The sequence below is a fragment of the Notothenia rossii genome (genome assembly GCF_949606895.1).
Source record: "Notothenia rossii genome assembly, chromosome: 1".
NCBI lineage: Eukaryota > Metazoa > Chordata > Actinopteri > Perciformes > Nototheniidae > Notothenia > Notothenia rossii.
This window is the reverse complement of record NC_136912.1, coordinates 4,216,321-4,236,902: the sequence shown is the minus strand read 5'-3', so window position 1 is coordinate 4,236,902 and position 20,582 is coordinate 4,216,321. Positions and strand designations below refer to the sequence as shown.

At 41.6% G+C, this 20,582-nt stretch overlaps 1 protein-coding gene across 1 annotated transcript in view; it reads left to right on the top strand.

The window, feature by feature from the left end:
- LOC307045206 (voltage-dependent P/Q-type calcium channel subunit alpha-1A-like) overlaps positions 1-20,582 on the top strand; it is a 166,811-nt gene that overhangs the window by 114,739 nt on the left and 31,490 nt on the right. The window contains 6 exon segments of the mRNA XM_079690737.1: positions 3,991-4,107; positions 5,390-5,455; positions 7,407-7,501; positions 8,956-9,106; positions 10,280-10,407; positions 11,022-11,118. Of these exon segments, the coding sequence (XP_079546863.1) occupies positions 3,991-4,107; positions 5,390-5,455; positions 7,407-7,501; positions 8,956-9,106; positions 10,280-10,407; positions 11,022-11,118 (654 nt within the window).

The window sequence follows — 20,582 nt, the reverse complement described above, 5'->3', positions numbered from 1 at the left end:
TCTGCAGTATAAGAAGTAGACAATTTAAAAAACAACATCACTAACACGGTCAACCCCAAAAAAGGCAAGAGATTTGTAGAGACCTTTCAATCGTAAGGAAGCCACGCCTTAAAGTATAGTCTGCTTTAATGTCTATTTTACTCTAACTTGGACCATGATTTAAAAAACGAACATCAATGTGTATCGAAAGAGACTTTGAACTAAAGATTGAAACCGTAGACTTCTTAGAACATGTTTTACTGAGGTAATAAATCAAGTGAGATGTCGGGAGATTTTATCCTAGACTTCTATACAATCGGACTTATTTTGCAGCCAGTGGAGTCGCCCCCTGCTGGCCATTTTTATACTTTTTAGACACTTTGCATCGGCTTCACTTTTCAGATCCGGACGTTGCTGCTTGAGCTGGCATCAAAGAGGGGCTGAACATATAAAATCAATCGCTAGCTGTTGCTGTTGTTGTTGTTAACTTGAAGTTGTGTTTCACTCCCTTTCTAATGACACCCATAATGATTCCGTCTTCCTCTTCTATCTCTTTACATGCTTTCTTTAAACCTCTCTACTTTGTTGGCGCCCTTCGCCCCTCCCACTCCCTCCTCCTCTGATAAAATCCATCCAATCAAAATGCACTATGAAATCCTTCATCGTGTTCTCCATCCGTGCTGCGCCATGACATGTGGTGGTGGTGCTGTGATGATGATGATGATAATGATGGTGATGGTGTGCCTTTCGCCCCATGCCCCTGTCCAAAAAAAAACACACGACCAACCCCACCTCCCCCCCACCACCCCCACAAAAATGTCTCTCACCCACTCACAATGTACTTCAACTTACCAAAAATATATATATATATATATAATAACCACCCTTCCCATTCATCTTTCTACATCTTGGCAAATGTAGAATCTGGTTGGTTTGTAATTTATCTCTCAAAGCTTTCTGCTGCATCCTCATTGGTCATGCGTACACCCCCTCCCCCCCAACCCATTCCTCCCCCATGACCAGTCCTAACCTTGACCCAGTGCATGTGCTTCCTGGATGGTGACCTTTACACTCTTTGTGCTTGGTAACAAAGAGCGAAAGAACATTGTGAGCGAAAAACTATTTTACAGGTACTCAAATGTATTTTATTAAATTCCCTAGAACATTTTAGAAAACACAGGTTTTGAATATGTAGCTAGGGCTGGGCAATAAAGCTCAAATCAAATATTGCAATATTTTTATACCGAATGTTTTGTTATCTGCAATATTTTAGGGTTGACTTTGAGTGCTTTTTAGAAAAATATTTACTATAAATTGGTAATAAAATATCATGATTAAGATAAGAGAATAACATAACTTTTAAAACCAGGAGCTGTTCTTATTTACAGTTTGTAGCTATACCAACATCATTTAGTATAAATTGTGTATATTCAATGAAATTAATGTATAAGTTAATTAGTAAGTTAGTGACGAAGTGACAATATTTTAACCAAAACCACAATATTTCTCAACGTTACAGAGAACCTTAGATTAGATCAACTGAACTAAATTGTTTCCTCTGATAACTGAAGCTTATATTTTAAAGTCTGTATGCATGTCAGGATCAGAAATTGACATGCATTTCTGGACAGGATGTGCATTATAAGCATATCCAAAATCATCTCAATATCAATCAAACACTTATATATTTCCCTGCTTTACTTGGAAGAAATGACCATATTATAATACAAATATAATCTCACACTCTTAGTGCAAATAAATAAGTGAATGTGTGAATCAGAGCTTAGTTTGTGCCCCTTCTGGTCTGCATGTAGGCCAGCTCTTTCTTTAATAAGTTTGCTGCCATGCCGAAAGTATGCCTGCATCGAGGCTGCTCGCTAACCCCTCCTTCCTCCCCCTCCTCTTCCTCCTCATGCTCCTCTTCCAGCCTTGCCTGTCAACCACGAGATGCCAAGGCCCCTTCAGGACGTTTGGCTGTTGTACTTTAGTCTGTCTGTGGCATCGTAACAGAAATCTCAAATCCATACTGAGACAGTAGCTCCCTGGTCTCTACGGTCATTTTCACACTTGGTTCAACCCATAAGACCCCAGAACCATTTCTACTTGTGGGAGAATTAAGGGGAACATAATTTAGAATAAATAGACCGCATTTCTGATAAGTATCCCCCCCTAGTGTCAAATATCTGAAATGTGACGTAGATGTCACTTTTGGGCTTTAATGGTCAAATAACTCTTATTTATAACTTAATTAATGAGGAGGATTTTTTGGTTTAAATTTGTTTGAACATTCTTTGAATTGAAGAATAAAGAATATATCAACAAAATATAATTGAATCAGCTAAATTAACTGAGCAGATCATAATCATATTTCTAATTGTGCATATATGTCACTTTGGGTTTACTGTGAAAGTTTAGGGTTAAAGTCCCGATCAGTGACACAGCGATGTTTGTCTCATTTGTTTCATATCAATTTGATCAATACATGTTTCCACAACAGGTTACATGTAATAAAAAACATGTTATGTAAGCATTTTAATTCTTAAATGGCTTGAATTTGACCTTTAGCAACAAAAGAAAAGCTTTTGAAATGTAGCTAGTTCTGTCACAGGTGTTAGCATCGCACATGGACATCTTGGACATGTTGTCATGGGAACACAAAGTCAATGTGATCAATACATGTTTCCACAACAGGTTACATGTAATAAAAAACATGTTATGTAAGCATTTTAATTCTTAAATGGCTTGAATTTGACCTTTAGCAACAAAAGAAAAAGCTTTTGAAATGTAGCTAGTTCTGTCACAGGTGTTAGCATAGCACATGGACGTCTATGGACATGTTGTCACAAAGTCACATGACCCACCAGACTATTCAGGGTGTGTCACTTAGGGACTTCACGAGATAAAAACAAGGCTAAAGCTGTATAAGGAACTTTCCGGAACATTTAAATGTCATGTGACACCTGTGTCTCGGTGGGTCCTAAATACCACTGTTTGCAAAGACTGTATTTTGTGTCTTCAGTCGTCTAAACAAGTCATTACTGCAGGACTGCTATCACACACAAGAGTCACCCTAAACCTGTGAGAGAGGCGGGGACTAGTATCCATATCCACTATGTCACATGACAAGAAAATTATATGCTTCATAATTTGGTTCTTTAGTCAAACCATATAAAAGCAGTTGTTCCTGGGTCCCAATCCAGCAGCAACTTTAAACATATGTGTCATATATTATTGGAAATGGACAATAACATTGGTGTGTGCTACGATCAATAGCATCAAAGAGAAACAGATTTCTGCGCTGACTCTCCGGAGCAGACTAAACTCAGGGGGAAAAAACCGAAGTGTGAAAATGAACCAAATTTCTAGAACTCTATTCCACAACGGCTGCTGTTCTCTGTGGAAAATACATCACATGTCATCTGATTTTGAAAAGTAAACCCAAACTATTAAAAGATTTGCGTGTCACAGACAACCTTAAGCCACGCTCTTTAGGTGTGTGTGTGTGTGTGTGTGTGTGTGTGTGTGTGTGTGTGTGTGTGTGTGTGTGTGTGTGTGTGTGTGTGTGTGTGTGTGTGTGTGTGTGTGTGTGTGTGTGTGTGTGTGTGTGTGTGTGTGTGTGTGTGTGTGGTTGACAGGCACAGTGCAATGTGCTCCATCTTGTGAGGCCTGCCTGCCCCCCAGAGATCAGTGCATTTGGTTCTTAAAAAAGCGTTCTGCTGTACCAGATTGGATGATGAACTTTAAACTCTTTGAATTATGATTTTCCTGATTTCCTCTCTTTTCCTTCTTGTCTTTGACTTTCAAACCTTCTCTCTGTCTTCCTCCCATGTATACTTGCATCTACTATGAATCATTAAGTTTGCAGTTATGTTTTGTTGGGTTTGATTCCCCCCCTCTCTCTTTAACCTCTCTTTCCTCCGCTGTTGGTTTTGGTTTGTGTGTTTGGTAGAGGGAGGTTTTGCATGTTGAGTTTGTTCTGTGAAGCTGACTGTGTTTCCCACTGCGCTTTAGAATAACTTCATCAACTTGAGCTTCCTGAGGCTGTTCAGGGCGGCTCGGCTCATCAAGCTGCTGCGTCAAGGAGAGACCATCCGCATCCTGCTGTGGACCTTCGTCCAGTCCTTTAAGGTATCAGTGCTGTGCCTGACTAAAACAACTCAAACTTACGGCCCGTCCACACAGCAGCGTTAACAAAAATCTTGAAAATCTTGGAGGTGGGCGTGTCTTAAAGCTTGGGGATTTTTAGCGAGCAACGCGACCAACAACCAATCACATGAATCTCCCGCCCCCGACATACAAAGCAATAGCAATGTTAAAACGAAGTAAACTGGATATAAACTCTCCAAACAGGCGAAAACCTACCAGTTTCACCCACTGTCTCTGCCACCTCCCCCCATGCCTGGTTCCTCCGGTTTGTATCCCGGTAAGTTATTAGCGACTGGTCATAAAGAACCGGGTGATTTGCTACCGTAATAACTAATTTCTCCTCCATTTTTAGGAATATAGAAAATGAACTGCGGTCTGGCTCTCCCAGCTTGCAAGCGGTTTGATTGGCTAGCGCTTGAACTGTCAGATTTGCATAAACGAGATTTGATTGGCTGACGCTTCCAGCTCAGCTTTAAAAGTTGAACATTGCTCAACTTTTGAATCCTGAAAATCCTGGAAATCTTCGCTTTGCTTCCCCACAATGCAGTTCGGCGAAAAGCGAGGCAAAATGACGTCACCCCATTCAAAGTCAATGGGCAGAAGCGTTGGGAGATTTTTTTAACGCTGCTGTGTGGACGGGCCGTTAGCACCAAGATCGCCTCGTCTAATTCTCTTCTCACTCAACACTGTACTTTCTTTGGTCCTCAGCGAGACACCCACCAAACATAAAGTGTTTTGGATGAACAGTTCTTGAGATATGCAAAGAAGTTGTACATTCGCAGACAGAGATGCCTTCTTAATAGTTTGAAGACGCGCCAAAACCCTTTGGCCGATTGGCACCAAATGTGCCCTGGTCAATCAGAGAACCCAACTACAGACATCCACCAAATGTAGTCCCAATAAGACAAAACGTTAAGGATATATTAATGTTTTACTAATATAAACGTTGCTGAAAGCACCTAAGTCGGCTATTGCAACCGTTTGGAATATCAACAATCGGAAAAATTCACTTTTTACTCCTTAGTCCATTGATATGTAGATGTTTTGAACCAAATTTGGTGACAATTGCTCAACATTTCTAGGAAGAGTAGTAAAAAAGGGCAAGATAAGAATATAAGAATATATCTTTAGTCATCATACAAAGTACAACGACATTCCTTGGCAACAGAAAGATAATAGTTAGTTGGTAACATAGTTTAAATATTGTCACGATACATGTAAGGGCTCTCACAAATAATGACTCCCTCCCCATCTTCTCTGGTAGGCTCTGCCATATGTGTGCCTGCTCATCGCCATGCTCTTCTTCATCTATGCCATCATCGGCATGCAGGTGAGTGCTGCCTGGTGCCGATCTGGAATTGTGTATGTTGTTGTGCTTTTAAGGTTCAGCAGGTTTTCTCTTCATATGTGAAACGCTTCCAGCAAAGTCCTGTCTTTCACAACTTCTGCATATATTTCCACTATGTATATTTAAATGGGACATTTGTCGAAGACAGTTCGAGGTTGCAACAAATCTAAAGAAGAGTTTAGCCAACATGCTGTCAGTATTTGTATTATTCTCTAGTTACTTTGTTGACATTTTGTCCCATTGAAGCAAACTATACTTCAGACTGTTATTAAATTGCATTGACTCCTGTTGCTCAGTATTAAACCCAGTATTGATCAACGAGGTGTTTCTACAGTTCTCTTCCAACTCACTAAAGGTGATTCACCATAAAAACAAAAGGTGATGGTCATTGCTTCTGGAGCTGTGTGGGTAGGGTTGCATATCGTTGACTTTTTTTTACGGTACCACTGAACGATACCGATACTCAACCGATACATATCGTGATACTTTCATGTTGCATAAGGGAACATTTTTATCACAGTGTGCAGTGATGCAAATTAGTCGCTTTTCGGCGCCTCCCGCTTTTTTAACGCTGATTTGGGTGACTTGTGTAATTCGTGGAGAACCGAAGAGTTTTCGTTTTGGGGGGGGGGGGGGGGGGGGTCCGTCCGTCCGTCCGTCCGACTGACGGACGGACAACTTCTCACTTCAAAAAAGAAGAAGAAATCTAGATCGCAAAATAATTAAACAAGCGAGTGCCTGTTTTTCCTGGCCAAGGACAGGTTCATTGAACACAACACGAGCGTAACGTGTCTTCACCATAGGTCTTCACGTGGTTATGTCTCGTCTGGAAGGTGTAACGGAGAGCATCGGAACGCCGCTCCAGCTCTTCAAATATTGCAGTACCCATAAGGAGCCGTGCCGCAGTGTTTGCGAGGCTGTGTCTTTAGTTGTAAGCACAATGGCGATCTGTTGTTATTAGCATCTGGTTAGCTAGCTATGCTAACGAATTTAAAGAGCTTTTCTACAACCAGCTGGAAGACAGCTCTCTCCTGAGAGGCTCAAATAGCCTCAGCTCAGTGAGGTTAAGGCACACCTTGATATGGTCATTATAGTTATTAATGAGACATTAGAGACTCAATTATTAACAGGTATAAAATACTATATGACAGTAGCAAAAAAAAGTTGTTAAAAATAAGAAGAATAGAGTTTGAAAGGGGAGTGATTTGTAAAATATCCAAAAAGAAAAATCTGTCTGTCAGATGGTATATTACGCTGTTTTTTTTCTGCTTCGAATAGTTCTCTCTTTTTTCTCCATACCTGTGTTTGCATCACTGAGTGTGGGTGGATCCTCAAAGCTCACGACAAATAATTAGCCAAACTTTTGGATAGCTAGATCTCTCACCTTTCCAAAAATGAAGCAGAAGGTGGAGAAGCTACCTGAGCTAAATCAGCTGAAGCTCCAGAACAAACAAACAGACAGTATTAGCAGCTGTTATGAGATGATATGAAACATTAAGCCCGGAGAACAGGTGTTTATATCACTAAAGTCCAGCAAACCCGTATTTATGTCATCTCATTAATGCTAGTAACTGGTGTGCTATTGACAATATGCTATTAAAGTTTCCTGGCCTCCCTACATGACTCAGATTAAAATAAGAGAACTTTATAAAAGTAAATCTAACAAAGATTGAGTGGCCTCCATCACAATCTACAACAATCATGATTTTCCTATTTCTCTAATGGCTTCCTGTCAGGCTTTACGATTTGGAAGATATGACTAGCTGCGAGTCTTTTGAGTGCCATGATTAACAATTTATAATTTTTGCTGTCGGCTGGGATAGCTATGCAGCTTCACAATACTTCCTTTAAAATTAACCATTAGAGTTGATACTCTACTACAGTAATGGGTTGTTCTTTGCGTTTGTGTTCTTCTTCCACTGTTTGTTTTTAGTTGTTTGGGAATTTGGCTCTAGATGACGAGGGTGGGGCCATCAACGAGCACAATAACTTCAGAACCTTCATCATGGCCCTGATGCTGCTGTTCAGGTGAGTGTGACCTTCTCTTTTAAGAACAGATAAGATGAACCTTTATTAATCCCTGAGGGGAAATTCAGTAGTACGAAGCAGCAACAGGGTAAGCGTGAAAAAACAGGACAGCAAAGATTCACACAGATTAATAAAATCAAAAATCAAGAATTTTTTTTTCAATGATAATAATAATAAAAGACTATGAAATAGGAGATGAGTAAAAATAAGAGTAAAATAACTGTCTGCATATACATATTTGGTCATCTAAGTTATAAAGTACGGAATAAGTTAAAGTGAAAAGTGAAAATGGACATCATAGATACATACACATTTTACACACACAAACATTAAAACATTTGAATTATTAGTGGTAGCCATACTTGTCAACCCTCCCGATTTTCGCGGGAGACTCCCGGGGTCATATTTCTCCCACATTTCTCCCGATTTCGGACAAAATCAGATTTAGGACTTTAATACAGCTACACCATTGTTTGGTTTCCATGGTAACACGTCTCTTTAGTAGCGCGCGCAACTCAAAGTCTGAGAGGGTGAGGCAGATATTCACAGAAAAAAAGAACAAGATCAATCGACAACTATTCTACTCTCTGCTCACTCCTTTCCTGTAAAATAAAGGTCCAGCCCACACATATGCTCCATCAAGGAAGGTGCTACAGGTCGCAAGGCAGTGCACTTACAACTACAATAAGCATGTTAATGTTAATCTAACAGCTCCGGCGATCCACAAGCAACCCCCCCCCCCCACCACCCCAATTTTGCATTTTGAAATGCTCCCGATTTTTGAGGTCTAAAGGTTGGCAAGTATGGTATTAGCAGGTTGCTGTTGTCATCTCCATTTAAAACGGTGTTGTAAAGGACTTTAAAAACCTGTGGCACTGAAATAATAGTTGTGATTGAATCAGTCGATGTATGGAGTCAAAGTCAAAGTCAACTTTATTGTCAATCTTCCAGCTTGTGTACCGACAGAGAGATCGAAATACTGTTTCCCACAATCCCGAATATAAAAATAAATGTATATAAAATGTAAAAATATGTGTGCAAATATGTATATATTAGGGCTGTCAAACGATTAAAAATTGTAATCAGATTAATCACAGCTTAAAAATTAATTAATCATGATTAATCACCATTCGAGCTATGTCCAAAATATGCCATTTCTTTATGTATATTGTTGTGGGAATGGAAAGATAAATGAAAGAAGGCGAGTATATCCATTTTTTTTTGACAGCATTAGTATAAATATACACAGTCAAAGACACAATTTGACATGTTCACATTAAGACCTAAATACAGTACAGGAGATGCTGCTTCCATGATGTTACGATGAATTCTGATGTTCCCAAAGCTGCCCCATAGCTCCAACATACTCTGAATGTTTGGGCAGTGAGGCCTTCTGCACTTTGCTATCGATGACGTGCTTTCTCATATGTTGTCCTGTGTTCCCCCTCCTGCAGGAGCGCTACGGGCGAGGCGTGGCATGACATCATGTTGGCATGCCTCGGTGGTAGGGTGTGCGACCCGGAGACAGGGAACAAAGAGCCTGAGTGTGGAAGCACCTTCGCCTACACCTACTTCGTCTCCTTCATCTTCCTCTGCTCTTTCCTGGTGAGTAGTCAAAGTCAAAAGTCCATTTTATTGTCAATCTTGTAGTTTGTGTGTACAGACAGAGAGATCGAAATACTGTTTCCCACAATCCAGAATATAAAAACAAATGTATATAAAAATATGTGTGCAAATATGTATACATACATACACAGGATCAAAGGACACGTTTTGACATGTGCACACATTAAGACCTAAATAAATATATATGAAATAACAGTCACTTCAATATTTGAAAATGTACATTAGTGCAAAATTGTCCATAGAATGTGGAAAAATATGAATGCCGCATTGTCCACAGCAGTGTAAAAAGTAGACCTAAAGTATATTCCAGTTCTATAATCAAAATGTGGATTTATGCGTATTGTTTAGACAAAATCCAATTGCTTCTCTTTGCTACAGGCGGCACACACATTTTAATAACCTTAATAATATTGGTCTCAATTTGGATCATCTGTTTAGTACACTTCTATCTTGTAGTATGTGAGTTTTGGACATGGTAATCAAAGACGGCTGTTGTACATATTAAAGGTGGGGTAGGTAAGTTTGAGAAACCGGCTCGAGATACACTTGTTGTTATATTCCATGGAATGCTCTTAACATCCCAATAGCAATGAATATCTGAAGTGCTTTGACAACAAATCCATAAAGAAATGTCATCTGTGGAAGCTGGGGCGCTGTAAAAAAGCACGACCAATCATCTGAGCCGACCCGGCTAAAGTAACTGGATGGCCTACCTGCCTGTCAGCCTTCCATCTGTGCACAAACTGATCTCGTGCCCTCATTGGTCATGTGCGCGTTCGTGTGTGTTGGAGGAGGGGCTCTGTAAGGAAGTTTTTTCCGGGTTTGTATTTTCAAATTCAATCGCGCTCGAGCTGGTTTCTCTAAAATTACCTACCCCACCTTTAACGGAAATTACATTTATTTGAAAGGCAATTTCAACCGGATCCGAACACATTTGACTGCCGGTATCGAGTAATATTTACAATAAGAATAATTTATCCTGAAAAATGGGTTAGGTTAGGCTAAGGGTTAAAAAATCCCACAAATAAAATCAATTAAGATCAGACTTTGTTCTCACTTGCCTCTCAGGGCTATGATTCCTGCATTTTACCAGTATCTGATTGTAAAATGAAACGTGGGCTTATTAATTGATTAACCTTCTTTTTGTTCCAGATGCTGAATCTGTTCGTGGCTGTCATCATGGACAACTTTGAGTATCTGACCAGAGACTCCTCTATCCTGGGGCCGCATCACCTGGACGAGTATGTAAGGATATGGGCCGAGTACGACCCTGCCGCCTGGTGAGTGGTACACACACACACACACACACACACACACACACACACACACACACACACACACACACACACACACACACACACACACACACACACACACACACACACACACACACACACACACACACACACACACACACACACACACACACACACACACACACACACACACACATACATAGTGTATATTACAGAGCTAATGTCAAATTCAAAAACGCAAATCTACAAACTGTTTTTTGCTGATTTGAATGTACATTTTAACCCTTGACTTTCTCTCCCGTCCCGAAACGGGGCAAAAACCGGAGTCATGATCTCATCCAGGAAGTGTAACAGGACTTCCATCATGTGACGTTATCAGTTGCAGCTGGCCCTAAGCAAAGAGTTATCCATCTGTTCCTCTTTCTCTTCGTCTCTCTTCCTTTCTTACATTTCTTTTTTGTCAAATTGCACATTCCGTGCGCAGTTGAGATGAATGTGACCCTCTCCTCCTCTGCCCTCTGTATTGAGTGTGTAAATAAATGCTCTCTCCTCTTCCTTCTCCATCATCTTCTCTTTCCAGCTCTCAGTATTCTGTGTGTTCCCTCTCCTAACCTCCCCTCCTTGTATTTTTCTTGCAGCGGGCGCATACATTATAAGGATATGTACAGTTTATTGCGAGTTATCTCCCCTCCCCTGGGCCTTGGCAAGAAATGCCCACATAGGGTGGCCTGCAAGGTTTGGACTGAACCCCTAAAGCACAAACTTAAACGCAACCTGCTCGCCTTTAAGAGACTGGAATGAATGTCGCCCTTTATCACTTTTAGAACAAATCTTTTAGTACTTTTCAACTTTTTCATTTGGTTTGATTTTTCTGTTTGGGTTTGCATTATTCCGTTTTTTTTTTTTAAATCATTTCACCATTAAACCATTTTGGGGCAGGGTTTCTGTTGTATATGCATTCTGACCATGAATGAGAATGTTTGGGACAATGCAGAAATGCACACACACACACTCTTGTACGCAATCCCGCACACACACACATCGATATCGGTGTGTGACGCATGAGATGGTGCACTGCACTCGCTATTGTCTTCTGACTGAACGCTGGGAAAATGACAATGATGTGTTCACTTTTTATTCACTATGACGTACAAACACCAGAGCTGAGACTCTAGCCATTGTTTTTTATTTCTGCTTGCTGTCTAATTTTGCCTGTGCAGAAAAAATGGTTGAGCAATGTGAATTGTTCTTGTTTGAGTTGGGGTTTGGGTGATGGGGGGGTGGGGGGGGGGGTACAGAGACTTTAGTACAGAGACTTATGCAGACAGGGCTTGGTCTGAGTACTGTCAACATGCTAACGTATGTAGCTGTTAGCTCGTGCTTTCCAGCCATGTGTCATCGAGGCTCATGAGTCTGTAGACTGCAGACACCTGGGCATCCATGGCACATGTTTGTAAACCACTGTCCTCAAATACTATATTTTTAATTGTAAAGCCGCTATGTGTACTGAAAGTCTGAATTCCTCTACCGGCCACTAAGCAAGTTTTAAATAAAAATTACTAAAAGTGTTTAATAAAATTGTCAAATAGTTTTCAGTATGATTGTGTTGCTCTTAAACGTATTTCTAATGTTGTATTAATTTCACATTATTAAGAGGGATGTATGTCTTGATTGTACATGTGAGTAAATGCATGTACTTAAATTAGTTATAGGACTTTTTTTTATTAATACTATTTGTCTTTCACACTTCTGCCAGTATGACTGCAAACTGGTGTTTTAACAATATAGTCCTTAAAGTCTTAGAACCTAACTGTAACTGATTGAACCCTGCAGAAACCCTCTCCTACACATAGTGGCTTTATGATTAAAGGAATATTGTTAGGCCTGTTACACGCTCTACATAAAGAGTGCACAGCAATGAGAAGGGACATTAGCAGATTTCAATGCACAATTAAATATATGAAGTCCCAAATGTGTTAAAAACCTGGAGAAATAGCAAGCTCTTTGGCCATTTTGATGATATATATATATATCCAGGCCTCACGTTGTTGTTCGTGTTGGCACAGTGGAGAATGTAACCGGCCTTCAAGTAACAGATTATATTTTCTGGGTTCTTGAAATACTATGATAAAATGGCCAAACCTGCTCTGTTTGTGGCTCTGGTGTTCGGGGAAAGAAGGAAAGGGGCAGGGTGTGTGTGTGGTTTGGGGCAGGGACTCTGGACATCAGAAGGTCTTGTGTCCACCAGGAACCTCTCAACAACTTCCTGTGTCAACGGAGGCTCATGGGAAGGGATCAAGATCTCTTTAATGTGCTGCAGCCGATTGGTCGGTTCGCCCAAATCATTGAAAACGATCATTTACAACTTACCCCTGGTGATATTCAGCCATGCACATACAGTATGTTCAGTTCTATATGCTGAGGCCACTGAGCTCAGGTGCTTTGTTAATAAGATGAGACAAGTTGAGCTGTACATCATCACAGTCGCAATCAAATGACAGTTAAACAAATGCATGGGGTTTTAAGGGCCTGGGAGACGTAATACAATTCATAAAAACGAAATCTACGGACAGTGACGTTTACACATATTTATGCACATTTGAGTGTTGACATGTTTGTTTAACAATGATTGCCTTCAAAGTTATAATAAATAAACAAAACATAAGCAACACTCACATCAATGAAGCTCATTGGGAACGCTAGCAGCTCGTTTGGCTTTCCCATTCTGACTTTTGATGCCTGGTGCCTTATCCTTTTTAAAGTTTATTTGGGCATTCTTCACTTATTTTCAGTTGATGTGGTATGCCCTTTTATGAGGATTGCAGCAGCGTTTTAACACTAGAACCGCCGACGGGTAAATTTTACCCGCAGTTGTTTTTTGATTGTATGTAACTTTTGTTCAATAACATATTAAAGTCTCCCAGTCCGTGACTTTTCCTGAAAGTGTGTTATGTAGCACCCTCTGTTGTTAACAATTCTCAATATGAAGTCACATTGAAAAAATCGCCAAAAAAAATGCCATTTATACCCATATCCGCCAGCGGGTAATATTTACCTCATAGAAAATGCAGCGTAAACATGACGTGTTGCTATAGCAACGCCTTTTGTCTACTGCGGTTCCTTATAGATAGAGAGATAGATAGATATATTGATAGATGGATAGAGAGAGAGAGAGAGAGATACACAGATAGATAGTTATAGATAGTGTAACATCTTGGAGAATACAAGATCTTGGATGACTGAGCTCACGTTGAGGACCTAATGCATGTGTGCAGGTTACGTGCCAGTTGAATAAAGATGGACACTCGGAATGAGAGAAGTAGTCTATTTATGTAGACAATTATATGTTCATAGAACAGAACATTACAGATATATCGATAGAGAGATTTGTACCTAAACAAAACACAAGTCTAACACCAAGCGTTTAAATCAGCACTCTTAGCGATATTTTAAACTTCATGCTATCTGCACAAACTATATCATATGAAAAGCTGAGAGTCCACAGATTCTGTTTGTATAAGTTTCATCCCTGTGCGATCAAAACTCACTGTTCTGTATGATAAATAAAAGAACATTGTACCTTGAAAATCTATAGCGGGTACATTTTACCCGTTGGCGGTTTTAGGTATACAGCGACCTCTGGCGGTCCTAGTGTTAATTTCCTTGAACGATTGGATTAATCATTTTAAGGATAACAGGAAAAGATATTGGTTATAGAGACCCAATATGATTTACATTTCCTGAGCCATTGGTCATACTTAACTTTCGTTGTATGAGCTTTTTCAGAGCTGTGAGACCATGTTATGTCACTGACGCTGTGAGGTCATTATTCGCCACACTCTTTGATTCATACTCCCCTTTTTTTTACCTACATGAACCGAAAAAACAGGCTTCGACTTGAATTGGTACCACTGGGACACTGTTCAAAGCTTTGAGCACCATTACCTTGACCAGTTCACTTTCCTTTGTAATCCAAGTGGATACACATTTCAAGGCTAGGGTTAGGGTTAGGGTATTATATCTCAAACCCTGGGCACATTAAACGGAAGTGATCTGCAAAGTGGGAAAGGTAAGTTAGGAAGCATTCAGTGATGTGGGTGAACTGACCTTCTAAAAGTGAATGTCTGCTGTTAGCACTGTCCCCACGCTTCCTGTCTTCATACGGGTGTCCACGAACGTCCGGAGACGCAGGTGTGAGCGGAGGTTCCCGGCGGACACGCATCCTCAGCTACAGACTGCATTGACTTGTCATTGTGACTCACTCCGACCTCTGCAGCGGTGCTTTTCTTTGCCTGCTAGAAGCCCCGCTGCCAGTTCTATCCGAGCGGCGAAAGAGGGCAGAGACCAACAAAACAAAAAATCACAAATCCCCTTTTCACCTCGTATAGAACGGTATCTCAACAACTAACTAAACTAAATAACACCTCCTCCTCCAATTCTCCCCTTCTCCCCCCAACCCTTCTACCTCCCTTCCTTCCTTCCTCTCCTCTCCTCTCCCCCTACTTTATGATAAACCAGACTAGAAGCCACGTAACACACTCCTTCGATCTCTCTCTCTCTCTTGCTTTCTCTCTTTCTCTCACCATAGCAACCACATATCCAAAGCGGTCAAAACAATAACCTCTGTGTATTTGTTTCCCCCCCTCTTCCTTTCCTTTGTCGGTTCCTTTCTTTTTTCCCCTCATGTCTCCTCCTCCAAAAACACCTCTGTGCGTCTGCGTCCCCCCCCCCTCGTCCTCCCTCCCCCTCGTCATTTTTATTTTCTACGTTTTCACGTCGTCCGTCTTTGTTTGTTCTGTCATGTGGTCGCGGATGTTCGTGTGTGTGTGTGTGTGTGTGTGTGTGTGTGTGTGTGTGTGTGTGTGTGTGTGTGTGTGTGTGTGTGTGTGTGTGTGTGTGTGTGTGTGTGTGTGTGTGTGTGTGTGTGTGTGTGTGTGTGTGTGTGTGTGTGTGTGTGTGTGTGTGTGTGTGTGTGTGTGTGTGTGTGTGTGTGTGGCCACCCCAGCGGCCGGATCAGTTACACAGACATGTATCAGATGCTAAGACACATGTGTCCGCCGCTAGGCCTCGGGAAGAGGTGTCCCGCCCGGGTCGCCTATAAGGTAGACTCGCCCCCCACCTAACCCCTCCACCCCCCTCAACCACCACCCCACCTCCTCCTCTCCCTTCCTACTCCCATCATTACTCTCCTCTCTCCTTTCCCCCCTCCCATCTCCGTCTTTACACCTCCCCATCGCGTGGGAGTAGATCCTTTCCTCTCCTATCTGCTGAAATATTCTCCTCCTCCACCTCCACCTCCCTCCCTCCCTCCCTCCTCCCAGCGGTGTTCTCCTCATTGTCTGTTAGTGGTGGTTGTGGTGGTGGTGAGCGCTGTCCTCTCTTCTCTCTCTCCGACCGCGGGGATGGAGGGATGGGCTTTTGTCGTGCAGTGAAGTGATAGTGGAGTGGTAGTCAATCCTCTTTCTTTTATTTCCTCCCGTCAGGCCGCAGGAGCAAGGGAACGGAGGAGGCTTTGCCAGTCCTTCTGCAACCTGCACGGACGCATGCACTCGCCAAAATCACGTCCGGAAAGACAGAGAGAGAGCACAGATCTGACAAAGAATTCAATTTTTCCTTCACAAATTAAGGGTCTTCCAAACTAGGACAAAATGCCACACTGGATCTGGCAGTATATGAAGATATTTGATACGCTTTTTCGACCAAGGCTGAGATTTAAGGCAAGAAAGCACATTTTCTGACCATCTTATCTGTGTCACAGGCACTAAAATGTACTGCAAAATAAAAAAAGAACATCCTGTAAACAGCGGTCAAAGACTCCAGGACAATCAACTACCTGTGGTCATTACTGGTATTCTCTGAAAGCATATATATGGAATTAGGTATGCATTGTATTGTTTCACGATAAGAAACGTAAATACTTTAGAGTAGAGGCCCAACAACAAACGTCTGAAGTGCAACTATTTGCTTACGATGCGGCTACAGAAGGACCAGCAAGGGTGTCTGTCTTCAGTTCTCTGCGTCTCTTATTCCTGTGGATGGCACAAGAGTGCAAAACATAATCATGCCCGTGTTACTGTACCACACAATTACAGTGGGCTCAAACAAATAATAATAATAATGCCTTCTGACATGAGTTGGAAAAGATCTGGCCCTTCTAGTTTTTTGTCTGTCTTCAACGGTTTTTTTCTTCCGCCACCCAAGGATACGTCCACGTCTTTGACTTCTCTTGTTGGCTCAGACCAGCAGGATAAAGATTTTAGCATATGCTGCCTCGTTGTCCACTCTTTGTCTCCAATTCAGACATGTACTCTGTCTATCTTCTCTTTCTCTTTCTTATTGGCATCCAGATTCACTAAAATAGTATTGGAAAGTTAATGTAACTATAATTAGACCCTCCAGAAAAACGTGATTCTGTGATCGCAGAATTTACCGCATAATCAGCAAAATGGCGCAGATTTTTAAAAGGCCGCATATTTATCAAAAAGCCGCATAATCCCCGCATTTTTCCACACAAAGTTTAGAAAAAAAATGTTTAACTCGTCTTTACGTCATCAGCTCGCGCATCACAGAATGTAAACAACACTGTATAGAGTGAACGTGTGGAGCTCACACGATAGAGAAAACACCAAGAGGAAAAAATCTAATCCATCTCATTTACCGACGAACATTTCTACTAAAGACCGGGCAAAAAGTGGGGGGAAACTATTCTGCACCCCGTGCAACTGTCTGTTGGAGCATAAGAGAACATCGACGGTGACGACCCACTTTGATTCATTCAAACATTCGAAAATGCTTTCTGCTGCTGCGGACAAGAAAGCCAAATGACTCATGTTCACCGAGGCATCAACCTCCAAAACCCTTTCGAGGGCTACAAGAAACGAAGTGAGTAGCCTACAAGATTGAAGCTGCAGATAACGAACGAGTAAATGAAAACAGAATGAGGCGGAGAAGTGTGTGTGTGTTGGGGGGGGGGGGGGTGAGATTAAAATAGCCCAATTGCTTTTAACAATAAATAAACATTGAATGTGTTTAATTGAATAGTAAAGGGGTTTAACGTTAGTGGCAGGTTGTGTGTGAGAGAGAATAAATAAGACAGCCCAATATTTTAAAAAATTGTTATTCTTTTCCCCCGCATATTTAGCATATTTCGCAACTTCCCGCAATTTCACCGCATAAAATCACATAAAAGCCCCGCATTTTTTATCGCATAATCAAGGATTTTAGCCCGCGTTTTTCTGGAGGGTCTATATAATGTTCTCTTATCATATTTGTGTTGCCAAGAAGTTCAAAAACGAGCAATACTCCTGTCATTACTACAAGTGAGAAGCATCAGCTGTAAAGTTAAATAGTATCTACAGTATCTACATAAGCTAACATATTCGCACTCATGTTTTATTTGTAATTTCCTATGTTAAACTAAAATAGTCTAGAGTTGACTTTTAGATAAAGGTTTCGATACTCTATGGACATATTTTGGTCAACACCAGAAAGCTAATGAAGCCCTAGTTTGAAATCTCTTCCACCTTGCCAAAGTTGCTTAGTTACCGGCATTACAATACGAACGACAAAGTAATTCATTCTGTAAACAAGATGACTTGGATGAAATTGTACAATCTCTGTGTTGTGCTAAACTTTATCGAGTCTGGATGTCAGTCTCTTTCTAGTTTTCTTTATTCTTTTCGACCTGTTCTCCACGTCATCTTTTAACAACCGTTGTTCTCTCTTTTTTTTCTACCTGTCAAATTTCTATCTTTCTGTCAATCTTCTGTCCTTCTGCCTCCACTTGTCTGTCAGCCAATCAGCATCCATCTTCATTTCTTCACAGCACCCCTCTGTCCATCTCTGTCTCTACCTTACCTCTCCGTTCTGCTCTTGATTCTTCTTCTGTCCAGAATGTCGACTTGTATCGGCCGTGATACCCATCACATACTTCAGCCATCAAAGCCCTCCAGTATTCACTGACAGAGTTTCACAGAGAAAGTCCATTGAAGGACATATTGAGATCAGAAGTCCTGAGGGTTTCTTGTCAGATCAGAGGGGGGAAGTTTTAGACATCTGCAACCTTTTAGTAATCGATCAATCACAATGCTCAGGCATCGATCTCCCCTCAAGTGAACACTAAGGGTCGCCCTTCCTGGAAAGAGTAGTTTTGATATCTGCGCATCGCAACTGACCTCTTCCTAGTAAACTTCTGTCAGTGTTGTTTAAGTCCTTGTCTTTATCTCTTGTCTTGTTCCGTAATTTTCAGCCTCTCTCTTCTATTTCTTGTCTATTTACACACACACACACACACACACACACACACACACACACACACACACACACACACACACACACACACACACACACACACACACGTCTCCCCTTTGTTTCCAATTGACCAACGTTCTCTTGATTCCTCTTTCAGTGTTCTCACGTTCCTCCTTTACCTTTCATTCTCGCCCTTCCCTTTATATCTGTAACCACATCTCATGACCAAGCTTAGAGCCGCCTAGTTTAACCCAACTAACTGCTGTCCCTATCACGTGTGTCTTTTGAAAGACCCCTTCCCCTTCCCCACAGTACTACTACCATAAAGTCTGGTTGGTCCAAAACAAAAACAGAAAGAACGTCAATCATCTTTTTTTGATCTTCTCTATGATTTTTTTTCTTCTTTCAGGGAATGCCACAACTCGAATGCTCTCTAACTTTGACACCCCCTAAAGACAACCGTTTGGCATTGAGAGAGATCTTGACTTGATACGAAATACTATCGCCATTTGACTTTGATTAAGGGAACCATGAATGTAAAAATGTAGTATGTAATGAATTAGTCAACCAGTAGTATCAATCCAGTTGGATTGGGGATACTCTCTTTGTGCGGATGCACGGCTACTTGTTTTTGTGAAATGGGGTTTTTAGGGAAGTCGGGGGGGGGGGGGGAATAGTGGGATGGGAAGGTGGGAAAAGTCGGGTCTTAGAAATTGGGAGTGAAGTAAAGGCATGTTGCATGTGTGTCTGGGTTTGTGGCATTTTTCTAGGGGGGTTGTGTTGCATGCAATCGTCGCACTCTTTGTCGCATGGCTATGGGCGACATTGAGCCTGCCTGCTGCCTGCAGAGCGCTGTGGATGTTGGCCGATGCCCTCCGCCTGCCTGGGCTCTGGGCATGCCTGACACTCACACACACTCAGGAACACACAAGCATGCACACAACCCAATCGCCATTGTACTACCGTGCTTGCCATCGTGAGTGCCCAACGCTCATGTTCGTAGGTAAATCCAATGGATGCCAACTGGACGGGATAGAACCGGCAAGCGACCCTAGCTAGGGCAGCTTGCTTTGTTCTATCCGCAGGTTGCTCCATTGGTTTTACCTGGTACAGTATAAACTTGTTAAGACAGGGAACCTCCTTACAGGTAGGGGGAGCTCTATAGAAGATGCCTCAGCTAAATGAAACCCCAGCAGTCTCCTGAAAAAATAGCAGAATTACACCAGTGATACTGTTATTGTTCTCCAGTCGACTTATTTTGTCAAAGGACTCCAATTAAGCGCACTTAATTGGAGTCTGTGAAAATAATTGTCTGTAAGTGGGTGGGGGGGTATGTTGGGGGTTGGAGGGGGGTGTGGTGTATGTGTACTGTTTTATATATATCTACATGTGTGTAACAACAGAGATGTGTAAATGCGGCAATGCATTCACACATTTAGGGAACATGGGCACAGGTTGGGTCGGAGGCCATTTTGGCTCCGATTGTTCTTCCTTGTGGTTCTCGGCTCTCACAGTTGCTTAGCAGCAGATGGCCCTCTTTGGATAGCTGTGCTGTTTCGTAGAGTATCACTGGAAACACAGGAGACGCAAATAATCATCTTTTCAAGTTTCTTTCCTTAAGCAAACACATACATTGATCAAATTTTAAAAAAACTTCAGCACACTTGGAAATACACATAAATGTTCGGAAGCCACCTTGAGTTGAATTTCACTGATTTGACCTATTAGGCTACATTAATCAGATATCGGAAGCTAGTTTTCTTTGTCATGCCCCCTATTTGTTTGAAAAACCCTGGATGAATCTACTCCACCTCTAATTGGCTATCATCTATAGAGCTCTCTCAACCGCGTCCCCAACCCTTTACCCTCTCCCCTCTCCCGGAGTTTCAGGCAAACCACACTTTAGCTCGGACACGTCCCTTTCTTATCCTCTCATCCTTACTGGCTTT